The sequence below is a fragment of the Pseudophryne corroboree genome, chromosome 12, assembly GCF_028390025.1.
Source record: "Pseudophryne corroboree isolate aPseCor3 chromosome 12, aPseCor3.hap2, whole genome shotgun sequence".
Classification (NCBI taxonomy): domain Eukaryota; kingdom Metazoa; phylum Chordata; class Amphibia; order Anura; family Myobatrachidae; genus Pseudophryne; species Pseudophryne corroboree.
Genome location: NC_086455.1, coordinates 14,103,343 through 14,118,037, shown reverse-complemented (window position 1 = coordinate 14,118,037; position 14,695 = coordinate 14,103,343). Strand labels below are relative to the sequence as shown.

The 14,695-nt window shown below is 49.3% G+C and overlaps 1 protein-coding gene across 7 annotated transcripts in view; it reads right to left on the bottom strand.

Moving 5' to 3' along the window:
• The window catches only part of SETDB1 (SET domain bifurcated histone lysine methyltransferase 1), a 142,426-nt gene that overhangs the window by 101,469 nt on the left and 26,262 nt on the right, over window positions 1-14,695 (bottom strand). For all 7 annotated transcript variants that reach the window (XR_010190374.1, XM_063947043.1, XM_063947046.1 and 4 more), the window contains exons 10-12: window positions 2,043-2,172; window positions 1,810-1,936; window positions 447-668 (exon numbers count right to left, since the gene is read on the bottom strand). Coding sequence is in view for 6 of the 7 variants with exons in the window: in XM_063947043.1 (XP_063803113.1) it covers window positions 447-668; window positions 1,810-1,936; window positions 2,043-2,172 (479 nt within the window). In the remaining variant the exon portion in view is untranslated. The remainder of the gene's footprint in view (window positions 1-446; window positions 669-1,809; window positions 1,937-2,042; window positions 2,173-14,695) is intronic.

Genomic DNA, 14,695 nt, shown 5'->3' with positions numbered 1-14,695 from the left:
ATGGGTTTCAAGCTGTGTCACAGCGGCTTGAAACCCGGTCACACCGCTGGCTGGACTGGGATATTGCCAGGGCTTCTCCCTGCTGGAGCTTGGAGATGACATCTCCAAGCACTTGGAACATGTTCACTCTACGCAGTAAATGGTTAACACTGCCCCGTAACCCGGGTCCTTACCGGCTACCCAGGCTGGATTCCCTGGTCACTGGACAATAACCCAGGTTTTTGCGGAGGTGTGAAACGGGTATTAGGGGCATTAAAGGGCAGAGAAAAACGTACTTTACTTACATCTGAGGAAGCCGGTGGGGAGTTGGAGGCAGTTAGAGCTACTTCAGGACGGAAATCTACTATCAGCTTTATTAGAAAGACCTCTGCTGTGAATATTTCAGTAACGGGTGTTCTGGGACTGGGTAATGCCCATGCCAGCCATTAGCGACAGCGGAGACTTACCTGTTAGCTTGTGCCACCTGTATAGTATGATTGGGCTGAATGTTGTGTATTCCATGAATAGGCTGGAAAGCCTGGGTGGGCTGATTTGGCAGTATAGGGCGTACAGCAGGCGGTTGCTCGTTGGGTACTGGTGATGACTGTCCAGAACCTGCTGATCCGGGCCGGAATGATGTACTCTTCTTTGCCACTTGTTTCTTGTTCTGTGCCTGCTGGCTGTCTGAGCTGAAACGACACACAGGCAGCAGTCATACACTACCTGTCTCCACAATACTTGTGCACCTTGACAATCCATGCGTATCAATGCTGAAGTATAACTGATCAGAGACCGCTGAAAAGAGCAGCCTGGTCTCTAGCCTGGAGAATGCATGACCCCGCAAGGCAGTGATAACGGGCGTTTTAGCCCGTCCAGTTCATCTTGCTAATTATAGTATGGCTTGCTACGTAGCTTACTGCAGAGGTGCAGCCTAACAGCTCATAACTAATGTTGTTGTGTTTGTGTTTAATGCATTTTAAAAGCTAGTACAATGCGTCTCACATTGGAAACCACTATTTCTAGTGTTACCCTAAATCCATGTTTAGGAGCAGTGTAAATGGCTAACCCAACTCATCCGATCCGGGAGCCGTTTACAGCAATGGGAGAGCCCAGACCTCCCAACTGCAGCGTCCAGCAGGCAGTCGGGAGGCTGGGGCACACGGCACAGGCAGTCTCTGCAGCTATCTGCCCTGTTATGCAGACAGCAGAGAGTGCCAGGGTGAAAGTGAATGGATATCATGCGCATGAGTCCAGGGTCCATTTACGGCACAGAGACGGAGGCTGGGAGTTCCCTGGGGGATCCTGATATGCAGATTTCCCAGCGCTTGGAGAAGTAAAAACACCGCACCTGTGTGTAATGTGGAAGAGCTCGGCTTTGTGTGAGAAGAGGACAGTCACAGGGTCACATGCAGCAGACAGATCCAGGAGAATTAGATGTAAGTAATGGTATTTAGACTTTAGCAGTGACAAAATCATTCACCACCTCAATCAGTGCTGTCTCTAGAGTATTGGGAATGAAAACTGGATTGAAGAATTGCAGAATTTGGGTCAAAGTTGGGGGGTAGGTTGTCCGTGCAGGAGTAATCAAGTGGCCATTACCACATTTGTTGTTTGATTCTTTCACAATTTGTTAAACTCAACAAATTAACAAAAATTGGACATTGTAATGTTCAGAAATTTCATGTTTGAAATTGTACCCTGCGGCACGTCCAAGAACTTCTTTCCACTTATTAATTCAAAGAAACATGCCATATGTTCCTCATCGAGCATGCATCCGTGGTTTTCAACTACAATTAGGAAGCGCCAGTGTTTCGTGGAAAGCAGACTTACTCTGTGTCGATAAGTTGCGGTGACGGGATTGAATGAGGAGAGGCTGGAGCTGTTGGTTTCAATGAAGTTTCGCTCCCTGTTAGGTCATGTGTGTACTGTACTACTGGCCCTTTACTCCGAACTGCACCTAGAAACAGAGAAGAGTGCATTACCTCCAGGTAGAGCCAAACTAAGGATTCCTGGTCTTCTAAAGCCACCGGAGGTGTGACGGGACAATCACTGGGGTAACTCACCAACGTTAGGGCGAGTTCGCTGTTGTCCTGCTTGCTGCTTCTCCTGTGTGGAAGCTGTAGACGTCTTCATGCTGAACATGGGCTCTAAACGAGTGGACCCTCGATAGATCCACTCACATCGCTTGTCGTCCTGAAATACGCAGAGAATACATCTTCAATCAATCCTACGTACTGTATACATGATCAGAACATAATAGTTGTACACCGTTCCTCTTATACATACAACACTTGCGCGCTTCACAATTGAGAGTAAGGATTAGGGCATTCAATTAGCCACAGGACTTACTGTGGCCTTTTAGCAGCTGTGTTAGTGGCCTTTAATTGCCATGGGGAAATGTTATTTTAAATACAGACAACAGATACAGGCAGACTCTTTGGGCGGTATGCAATTGTTACCCCACACCCATGTGCTCCCAACGGCAGCTATTCAATTGCTTCTGCCAACAGGCGCGTTATTTCAGCTCGATACCCCTTGAGGTGGTGAGCTGAAATTAGCGAAGTGTAACCTGTTTGGGCGCCCAAACGGGACTTTTCGCGTCACGCCCATTAATTTAGTCAGATTTAGCCAAACCTCTATGGGCACTATAAAAAGAGATCAAGTGAATATCGCACCGCAATCTCACGTCACTTTAGATGGGAGATTGGGCACAATAAGGAGATTTATGGTAGACTTACCATTGTTAAATCTTTCTGCGAGGTACACTGGATTCCACAGGGAATACATTGGGGTGTAGAGTTGGATCTTGATACGAGGAACCAACAGGGTAAAGCTTTAACTGTTCACAGGATGCACTGCACCGCCTCCTCTATAACCCCGCCCCCAGGCACTGGAACTCAGTTTCGGTAACCAGTCCAATGCAGTAGCAGGTAAGAGAGAAGGCAGATGTTAGTCACATAGAACCACATTCTCACGACAGAAGGGACCAGCTGCTAATGCCATACAAACCCCAAAAAGCTAAGTGCGTCAGGGTGGGCGCCCTGTGGAATCCAGTGTACCTCGCAGAAAGAGATTTAACTATGGTAAGTCTACCATAAATCTCCTTTTCTGCAGCGGGTTACACTGGGTTTCCACAGGGAATACATTGGGGATGTCCTAAAGCAGTTCCTCATGGGAGGGGATGCACTGTAGCGGGCACAAGAACCTGGCGTCCAAAGGAAGCATCCTGGGAGGCGGAAGTATCAAAGGCATAGAACCTAATGAACGTGTTCACTGAGGACCACATAGCCGCCTTGCACAATTGTTCAGCGGACACGCCACAGCGCGCCACCCAAGAAGGTCCAACAGACAGAGTAGAATGGGCTTTGATAGCAGCAGGAGCTGGGAGTCCAGCCTGCGCCTAGGCTTGTGCAATCACCATTCTAATCCATCTGGCCACGGTTTGCTTATTCGCAGGCCAGCCACGTTTGCGAAAACCAAAAGTACAAACAGGGTATCTGACTTCCTGAGAGAGGCAGTCCTCTCCACGTAGATACGGAGAGCCCGTACCACATCCAAACCCCGTTCTTTGGAAGACAAACCAGAAGAGATAAAAGCTGGAACCACAATCTTTTGGTTAAGATGGAAAGAAGATACCACTTTAGGTAGATAACCAGGGCGAGTTCGAAGAACTGCCCGGTCACGGTGAAAAATCAAAAAGGGTAGACGACAAGACAAAGCGCCTAAGTCCGACACCCTCCTAGCAGAGGCAATAGCCAGCAGAAACAAAACCTTAAGCGTAAAGCATTTAAGGTCCACAGACTCAAGAGGTTCAAATGGAGACTCTTGTAGGACATTTAAGACAATAGACAGATCCCATGGAGCCACAGGAGGGACATAGGGAGGATGAATTCATTAAACACAGAGTGAAAGTGGCCGAGCATGGAGTAGGAAGCTAGGAGTTAGAGCTCCGTATATCCTGCCTTTTATATCCTGCTTTCCCCGCTAGTGGCTACCAATAACCCGGCTCAGGCGTTGTGGCTTTTGACCCTGCTCATATTGAGGGGTCTGTGGGACGGTGTTTCTGCCCTGGGAAGCCGCTGGACGTATCGCGGCCTACACCGCTCGGCATCACTCCTTCCGCCCGGCGCCATCTTGGGAATCAGCGGCGGAGTCCGGAGCCGCGCTGGGACGGGGCTCCCTCCACTCGCACCATCTGCTGTTTTCGGCTGAACCGGAGATCGCTGTGTGCCCCTGTCTCCTTTCACCTTGCGTTTGGCGGACTGCAGGCCCCTCTGTAGCGGTGATAGCTGCTGGCGGTGCGGGGGTACATCTGCCTACACGGGCCGTCTCTCCTCACATCCCCTGCCTCTCTGCGCTGCTGGTCGGAGCCTCCCAGCCTGCATTAGTCTGCCTGCAGGGCTGCCTTGATACCTACAACTACCCTGCTCTACCCACACTGCTGGGTGATGTTTCCATATCTACACTACTCTCTGAGAGGGTCCACTCAAAAGCCTGCTGCTGATTATACTGCCTGACTGCTGACATTACAGATTTCCTTTTCCCTGCCTGGGTTTATTCAACTGCGTGAGACTCTGGAGTCCTGGGGATTTTACAACCTGTGGTGAGCACGTACTGTTTATTCTATATCATTGAATCTGCCCGTCTCCCATCATGGTGCGTGGGGGCAGTGCTGCTGCTGCTATCGCTGCTGCTAAACTTGAAAAATATGCTAGAGGCTCTCAATCCTCCTCCCAACCCACCAGGGCTGCTGCTCCCCCATCCCCCTCTTCCCCTTCGGAATCACCACCTCGGGAAGACGACACGTCTCAGTCGACGCAGCAAATTCTCTTAGCCATATCCACATCCGAGCACAGAGTCATGGATAAAATTGGCCAAGTACAGGTGGATATTACTTTAATCAGGCATGACATGCAAAAGATTCGTGAACGGGTGGGGGAGGCGGAACACCGTATCTCCGACCTAGAAGACGTCACCAATCCTCTCAAAGACACAGTTTCCAGCCTCACAACTCAGATGTCGGCAGTTAAGGCGAAGCTCTCCGATATTGAAGGAAGACTGCGTCGTAATAACGTTCGCTTTGTGGGCCTCCCGGAGAGAGTGGAGGGCTCCTCCCCAGAATCCTTCCTTGAAACATGGCTTCTCCGTCTATTTCAACGCGATGACTTTGGTCCTCAGTTCTCTGTGGAGAGGGCCCATCGATTGCCTGCCAGGGCTCCTCCCCCGGGCGCACCTGCACGCACTTTCATAGCCCGTTTTCTACATTACAGGTACCGGGATGCAGTCCTACGGCTGGCCCGTACACAGGGTCCTTTGAAATTTGACAACCATGATATTGCTGTCTACCCAGACTTTGCCGTGGAAGTCCAGAAGTCGCGTACGCAGTTCCTACAGGTCAAGAGAAAGCTTCGTGATCATCAAATTCAATATGCCATGTTATTTCCGGCACGGTTGAGGGTGGTGTATGATGGCTCCACACACTTCTTCAATACCCCTCAAGAGGCGGAGGCCTGGCTTGAGCGCAGACCCAGGCCCCCTATTTAGGGACTGGTTCTCCCTCAGAGGACGCATTGACTGCTGGGTTCTGTACTCCTTCTAATCCTGTAGCGGGAATGATCTTTATTTCTAGGAGCTGAATGCTAGGATATAGCCTTTTTGTAGAGGCATTAGTTGTCTCTACTCCCTAGGGTTGTTATAGGTTCTCAGCCTTAGTTCAGTTAACGGTTTTTCTGGGATCCAGGCGTGTCTAGTTTGGGATGGATATGCAGGGAGGGGGGGGTTTGGGTTGTTCTGGGTTTGTTCTTTTTTTGTACATGTATTGTCTTATGTGTCACTGTGCTATTTTTTTTTCTCGAACTGTAATGTGTCCATGATTTCGTTTATGTATGCCTTCTGCTCTCCGTATGCTCCGCCTGTGTGCTGGCGGGGGGTCGTAGTGATCCCTTTGCTTCTTTCCCCTCTACGTTATGGGTTCCTCTCTTTTGCGCGCCTTGCTTGCCTTGGATTTTCTTCTTCTCCTCCCTCTCCGCATTTGCCCCTTGCCCTTTTTCTCCTCCTGTCCTTTCTCTTTTGTATCTATGGCTGCAGGGGTTGATGGACTCCGCATACTCGGCTGGAATGTGAGGGGCCTGAATGACCGCATTAAGCGGGCTCTGGTTTTGTCTCAGGTGAGAAAATATAGGGCAGATATCATATGCCTTTCCGAAACGCATCTAGTTGGTACTAAAACCTTGGCTCTCAGGAAGCCCTGGGTGGGTCTCTCCTATCACTCCACCTTCTCTGCTAACTCCAGGGGGGTTTCAGTTTTGGTACGGAAGTCGGTTAATTTCCACTTGGTTCATAGCCAAATTGACCAATATGGCAGATATGTATTTCTTAGGGCCTATGTTAACCGTACACTTTTACACATACTTGCTGTCTACGTCCCTCCCCCCTACAATAATGAGGTACTCAGGCAGGCGATGTCGTTTCTTGCTACTTCTCCCTCGGCTCCGGTCCTTTGCATCGGTGACTTCAATAATGTTTTGGATAAAGTCTTAGATAGATGGACTGAGCTTCCCCCTTCCCTACCCTCTGCCTCCCCGTCCCCCACTCCGTTCGCAAGGTTGATTTCCGAGCTTGGACTCCTGGATATTTGGAGGTTGAGACACCCTAATCAACTCCAATACTCCTGCCACTCGGCCAGCTTTCACTCGTTCTCGAGAATAGACTTGGCCCTCGTCTCCCCTGATCTCACTGCTAGAATACTGGATGTCCAGTACCTTCAGAGGGGAATCTCGGATCACTCACCTGTGCTGGTGGTCCTGGATTCTGTTCCTCCCCGTGGGGCTAAGCTCTGGAAGTTGAATCCCTTTTGGTTGACCTTGTTAACTGACCACGAGGCCTTGCTTAACGAATGGAGTGATTTTGGGGTTCATAATGCGTCCTGTTCTGATCCACTGGTTAAACATGACGCATTTAAAGCTTCACTACGGGGCTCCTTCATACGACAAATAGCTAATGTCAAGAAATCTAGTAGAGAAGAGGAGATGCGCCTGGAGCTTGCCTGTTCCCAATCCGAATCTACTTACCTCACTACTAGGACCCTTGATGATCGGGCAAGTTGGGATTTGGCCAGGAAAGCCTGGTCTGACCACTTGCTTGATAAATCAAAGCGCAAATTACTTTTCTCCCAGCACGCCCTGTATTCACAATCGGACACGGGGGGTAGTTACTTGGCATTACTGGCTAGGGGAGAGAGAACGGGGGGGTTCCATTCAGCAGGTCTGTGATACTCAGGGCGAAATGGTATATGCCACTCCTGAAATAGCCCAGGTCTTCCAGTCCTTTTATTCCTCGCTGTATGCCTCTAGAGTCACCTATACCCCCACTCAACTACAGCAATATCTTTCAGACATTACCCTGCCACAACTGTCTCAACAATCTGTAGATATTTTGGATGCTAATATTACCCCAGAGGAAGTTGAGGCTGCTATTGCCTCCTTCCCTAACAAAAAGGCCCCGGGTAGCGACGGTATACCGGTTGAAGTTTATAAACAATATCGTGCATACTTTGTCCCCTATCTTTTGACTCTCTTTAATACATTGCTGGAGGGCGCTCGTCTACCTCCCTCTATGTCTGAAGCTATTATCGTGGTGATCCTTAAACCGGGTAAAGACCCTACGGCCCTGGAATCCTACCGCCCGATCTCATTGCTACCTACTGATGTCAAAATTTTGGCCAAAATTCTGGCACTTAGACTCAATAGTGTTATCACTTCGATCATACATGATGACCAGACAGGATTTATGCCAGGCAAGTCCACCCTCCAAAATTTGAGGCGACTGTTCTGTCACCTGCAGATGGGGGACCGCCCCGAGTCGGAGGCTGTGGTAGTTTCCTTGGATGCTGCCAAGGCCTTCGACTCTGTGGAGTGGGTGTATTTGTGGGAAGTACTTAGACGGTTTGCTTTTGGCCCCAAATTCATACGCTGGGTACAATTACTCTATTCCTCCCCCGTGGCTCGGATAGCTGTCAATGGCTATGTGACCTCCCCGTTTGCTTTGTCCCGTGGTACCAGACAGGGCTGCCCACTCTCCCCTGCCCTTTTTGCCCTGGCTGTAGAGCCATTGGCATGTTTCATCAGAGCGTCCCCTGATGTTAGGGGCATCACCATTGACGGACATGAGGATGTCATTGCATTGTATGCCGATGACATGCTCTTGTTCCTCAGAGACCCTGATGCTTCCCTGACCTCCCTTCTGGGTATTGTTGATACATTTGGTCTCTACTCCGGCCTGACTATCAACTGGAATAAGTCTAATGTCTTTCCCATCTCTAGTATTCTTCCTGACCCGTTGCCAGATGTGTCCTCCTTGACCTGGACCCTTCGCTTTCAGTATCTTGGTGTCTGGATCACTCCTAATGTTAAGTCTTTTGTACATCAAAACATTGACCAGGTCACGATGGATCTGAAGCGACGGGTTCATGTATGGAAGAAGCTTCCCCTTACTGTCACAGGTCGCATTAACCTTATTAAGATGGTGATGCCACCGAAGTATCTTTATTTATTGCAGCACTCTCCTACTTATATCCCCAAGAAAATATTCACTAATATTGATAGTGTACTTTCCTCCTTTGTTTGGGGCGACAAAACGCCTAGGGTTGCCCTGAAAGCTCTGGTTAAGGCTAAATCGGATGGAGGTTTGGGCTTTCCCAATCTCCGGGCCTATTATATAGCTGCTCAGCTTGCACACCTGTCTAATTGGATTCTCAACAGGGATAGTCTCACATTTGAGAGATTCTTTGCCGAGTGTGTGGGGTCTCATTTCTCCCCTCTCCAGTTTCTTCTTTCTGCCTCTTCTACTGCTGGTCTTCCTCCTTTACTACGACAATCGCTACTTGTGTGGCGTCAGGCTCACTCCTATTACTCATGGCAGGGCACAGACTCTGACACGCCACTCTGGTTCAATCCAAGATATAGGGAGTTGTTGCAACTCTCACAGGACAACATATGGATTGGGGCAGGCCTTACCACAGTCTTGCAACTATTTGATAATGGTGTTTTCAAGTCTTTCGCACAACTGAAGGAGGAGCTTGAAATATCCAATAGATCCTTTTATCGCTATCTACAGCTCCGCCATGCGGTGCAGGCACAGTTTGGGGCCTCACCCCCGCCCATTTCTGACTCCCCGATTAAAGATATGGTTAGGAATTTAGGTGCAAGACACCAAGTTTCCATTCTATATAGTAGTCTGAATGCACACATCTGTCCGAATATATTTGATCAACTTAAAAACTCAAATGGGAACAAGACATTGGCCCAATTGCAGACGACCAATGGCTACAGGTGTTGAGCTCACTTAAATACTCTACTCAGTGTATCAAATATCAGCAGGTTTATTTTTATGTTCTGCATAGGACATACAGAACTCCAGTTTCTATGTATAAAGCAGGCCTACGGCCTGATAGTACCTGCCCCAGATGTGGTGCCCCTGAATCTACTTTTTGGCACCTATTATGGCTGTGCCCCACTGTACATGCCTTTTGGGCAGCAGTTTGGGCGGACGTTCTGCTCACTGAACCTACGCTCCCCCCCCTCTCTCCTACTATATGTATGTTTGCGCTAGACTTAGAGGAATCCTACTGCCCGGCACTATACAAATATGTTCTTTGCCTGACTACCTTAGCTAAGGTGATTATAGCGCGTAACTGGTTTGCTACCTCTTCCCCCAGTGTGTACAACTGGTGAGCCCTAGTAAATGAGGTGTCAGGACACGAGAGGTTTACACATAGATCTAGAGGGACCCTACCCCATTACTTTAGCAAGTGGGATAGGTGGAATACCTCCCGTCTGGCTACAACTGGAGCAATATTCTCTGACTGTTGAGGCTTCGTATTTGAATTTACAATGTTGCCGCGACGCTTATTCCATGTGACACTGTGACACAGATGGTATTAATTACTGTATTTTTTCTGCAATGTGTGTTTTTTTCTTTCTCTTCTCTTTCTTTCTCCCTCTGTTTTGATTGTTGTTCTGGTTTTGTTCTGCATTTAATGTTGTTGTTTTTTTTACCTTGTCCTTGTGAAAAACTCTAATAAAAAATTACACAAGTTAAAAAAAAAAAAAACACAGAGTGAAAGTATGAACGTCAGGAATAGACGCAATTTTTCTCTGAAACCCCACCGACAAGGCAGATATATGAACCTTGAGGGACGAATCATTAAGTCCAGGCCTTGTTGCAGAAAAGCCAAAAGCCTGGAAGTTCTAAACAAATAGCCATCATAATTCTTAGCAGCACACCATGTGAAGTAAGAGTTCCAGACCCTGTAATAAATCCATGCAGAAGCCGGTTTGCGGGCCTATAACAAAGGTTGAATAACCGCCTCAGAGAATCCCTTGGCCCTCAGGAGTGAAGCTTCAAGAGCCACGCTGTCAAAGCCAATCTGGCCAGGTCCGGATAGATACAAGGGCCCTGAACAAGGAGGTCTGGGCATTGAGGAAGTATAAGAGGATGCTCTATCGATAGACCCTGCAGGTCTGAGAACCAATGCCGTCTGGGCCACGCTGGAACAACTAGAAATAGCATTCCTCTTTCTTGCTTGAACTTCCGTAGTATCCTGGTTAGGAGTGACACTGGAGGGAACACGTATGGCAGCCGAAAGTTCCATGGAATTGTCAGTGTATCCACGAACGCTGCTTGAGGATCCCTTGTCCTTGCTCCGAAGACCGGAACCTTGTGATTGTGTCAAGACGCCATCAGGTCTACATCTGGTAGGCCCCACTTGTCCAGTAGGAGTTGAAAAACTTCCGGATGAAAACTCCACTCTCCGGCGTGAACGTCCTTACGACTGAGGAAATCCACTTCCCAGCTGAGGACTCCGGGAATGAACACTGCCGATACTGCCGGCAGATGGCGTTCCGCCCAAAGGAGGATTTTTGATACTTCCAGCATTGCCATGCAGCTTCGAGTGCCGCCTTGATGATTTATGTACGCCACCGTGGTGTCTGTACTTGAACAGGCCTGTTCTGTACCAGAGGCATGGCCAGCGTCAACGCAATGAACACTGTCCGCAATTCCAGAATGTTTATCAGGAGTAGAGATTCCTCGCTGATCCACCGACCTTGGAGAAAGTGTTGCTCCAGCACTGTGACCCAACCCCTCAAACTGGCGCCAGTTGTCAGGGGGACCCAGTTGGAGATTCAGAAGGGACGGCCCCTGCTCAACTGTTGGTCCTGTAGCCACTAGCTCAGTGACAGACGAACCTCCGTAGTCAAGGAGATCATTTAAGACTTGATCCGATGAGGATTAACCTCTGCAGAGGGTGGGAATGAAATTGAGCGTACTCTACCATGTCGAACGCCGACACCACGAGGCCTAGTACTTGCATCGCCGAGTGTATCGACACTCTTGGGCGAGAGAGGAAGTATCTGATCCTGTCCTGAAGTTTCAGGACTTTCTCTGGAGACAGAAACAATCGCTGGCTGTGTGTGTCCAGCAGTGCCCCCAGATGCACCATGCTCCGAGCAGGGACCAGCGAGGACTTTTTCCAGTTGATGAGCCACCCGTGGGCTTGTAGGAATTGGACCGTCAGTTCCGGATGACTGAGGAGAACATTTTGGGAGTTTGCCAGGATCAGCAAGTCATCCAGATATGGCAGGATCCTGTTTCCACGACGGTGGAGAAGGGCCGTCATCACGGCCATGACCTTGGTGAAGATCCAAGGGGCCGTGGCCAGTCCAAATGGCAGGGCCTGGAATTGATAATGTAAGTTGCCAAAAGCAAACTGCAGAGATTGCTGATGTGATATGGCAATAGGTATGTGCAGGTAAGCATCCTGTATGTCCAGGGTTACCATATAGTCTTCGGGTTCCATGGCCAGTACAATAGAGCGCAGAGTTTCCATACGGAATTTGGACACTTTCACAAATTTGTTCAATGATTTGTGAAGATGGCCCCAAAATCTCTGTCGGAGTGAGGGAGAATGAAATGCAGCTCCAGGGCGGGAACACCAGCAGTAGATGGCTCCCGGAGCTGGGGGATGGGCTACAGGTCAGCGCCTTATCCCCTATGCTGGTCCTCACCACCAGGTACTGTGGAGGCTATGTAAAATGGATTTTAGTAAATCCATCCTGTGCTCCCTGCGCTGGTGGATGTAGTGGGGTCCCTGTGCAGTACAGTGTCCATGCCAGCGGCGCGGTCCGTCTCCTGGGACCGCTATTTACCGGCGGCCCCACCTAGGGGACCCTCTTACCTCCTCCCTGATGTGCAGCCACGCGATCCTGGAGAGCGTCAGCGGTGGAGTGCCTGATGACCGGTGTGTCTCCGCTGCAAGTACCCGGGAACCAGGCTGCGGGAGTATGCAGCGCCGCCAAGGGAGGTGATGGAGCCGCAGCACAGAATGTCAGAATGACATAAACAGTGCTGCGGCCCTTGAAGTCTTCTTAAAAATAAGAATTTACTTACCGATAATTCTATTTCTCGGAGTCCGTAGTGGATGCTGGGGTTCCTGAAAGGACCATGGGGAATAGCGGCTCCGCAGGAGACGGGGCACAAAAGTAAAGCTTTCCGATCAGGTGGTGTGCACTGGCTCCTCCCCCTATGACCCTCCTCCAAGCCAGTTAGGTACTGTGCCCGGACGAGCGTACACAATAAGGGAGGAATTTTGAATCCCGGGTAAGACTCATACCAGCCACACCAATCACACCGTACAACTTGTGATCTAAACCCAGTTAACAGTATGATAACAGCGGAGCCTCTGAAAAGATGGCTCACAACAATAATAACCCGATTTTTGTAACTATGTACAAGTATTGCAGATAATCCGCACTTGGGATGGGCGCCCAGCATCCACTACGGACTCCGAGAAATAGAATTATCGGTAAGTAAATTCTTATTTTCTCTATCGTCCTAGTGGATGCTGGGGTTCCTGAAAGGACCATGGGGATTATACCAAAGCTCCCAAACGGGCGGGAGAGTGCGGATGACTCTGCAGCACCGAATGAGAGAACTCCAGGTCCTCCTTAGCCAGGGTATCAAATTTGTAGAATTTAGCAAACGTGTTTGCCCCTGACCAAGTAGCTGCTCGGCAAAGTTGTAAAGCCGAGACCCCTCGGGCAGCCGCCCAAGATGAGCCCACCTTCCTTGTGGAATGGGCATTTACATATTTTGGCTGTGGCAGGCCTGCCACAGAATGTGCAAGCTGAATTGTATTACACATCCAACTAGCAATAGTCTGCTTAGAAGCAAGAGCACCCAGTTTGTTGGGTGCATACAGGATAACAGCAAGTCAGTTTTCCTGACTCCAGCCGTCCTGGAACATATTTTCAGGACCCTGACAACATCTAGCAACTTGGAGTCCTCCAAGTCCCTAGTAGGTGCAAGGCACCACAATAAGCTGGTTCAGGTGAAACACTGACACCACCTTAGGGAGAGAACTGGGGACGAGTCCGCAGCTCTGCCCTGTCCGAATGGACAAACAGATATGGGCTTTTTTGAGAAAAAACCACCAATTTGACACTCGCCTGGTCCAGGCCAGGGCCAAGAGCATGGTCACTTTTCATGTGAGATGCTTCAAATCCACAGATTTGACTGGTTTTAAACCAATGTGATTTGAGGAATCCCAGAACTACGTTGAGATCCCACAGTGCCACTGGAGGCACAAAAGGGGGTTGTATATGCAATACTCCCTTGACAAACTTCTGGACTTCAGGAACTGAAGCCAATTCTTTCTGGAAGAAAATCGACAGGGCCGAAATTTGAACCTTAATGGACCCCAATTTGAGGCCCATAGACACTCCTGTTTGCAGGAAATGCAGGAAACGACCGAGTTGAAATTACTTTGTGGGGCCTTCCTGGCCTCACACCACGCAACATATTTTCGCCACATGTGGTGATAATGTTGTGCGGTCACCTCCTTTCTGGCTTTGACCAGGGTAGGAATGACCTCTTCCGGAATGCCTTTTCCCTTAGGATCCGGCTTTCCACCGCCATGCCGACAAACGCAGCTGCGGTAAGTCTTGGAACAGACCTGGTACTTGCTGAAGCAAGTCCCTTCTTAGCGGCAGAGGCCATAAGACCTCTGTAAGCATCTCTTGAAGTTCCGGGTACCAAGTCCTTCTTGGCCAATCCGGAGCCATGAGTATAGTTCTTACTCCTCTACGTCTTATAATTCTCAGCACCTTAGGTATGAGAAGCAGAGGAGGGAACACATACACCGACTGGTACACCCACGGTGTTACCAGAACGTCCACAGCTATTGCCTGAGGGTCTCTTGACCTGGCGCAATACCTGTCCCGTTTTTTGTTCAGACGGGACGCCATCATGTCCACCTTTGGTATTTCCCAACGGTTTACAATCATGTGGAAAAAACTTCCCGATGAAGTTTCCACTCTCCCGGGTGGAGGTCGTGCCTGCTGAGGAAGTCTGCTTCCCAGTTTCCATTCCCGGGATGAAACACTGCTGACAGTGCTATCACATGATTTTCCGCCCAGCGAAAAGTCCTTGCAGTTTTTGCCATTGCCCTCCTGCTTCTTGTGTCGCCCTGTCTGTTTACGTGGGCGACTGCCGTGATGTTTTTCCCACTGGATCAATACCGGCTGACCTTGAAGCAGAGGTCTTGCTAAGCTTAGAGCATTATAAATTTACTCTTAGCTCCAGTATATTTATGTGGAGAAAAGTCTCCAGACTTGATCACACTCCCTGGAAATTTTTTCCTTGTGTGACTGCTCCCCAG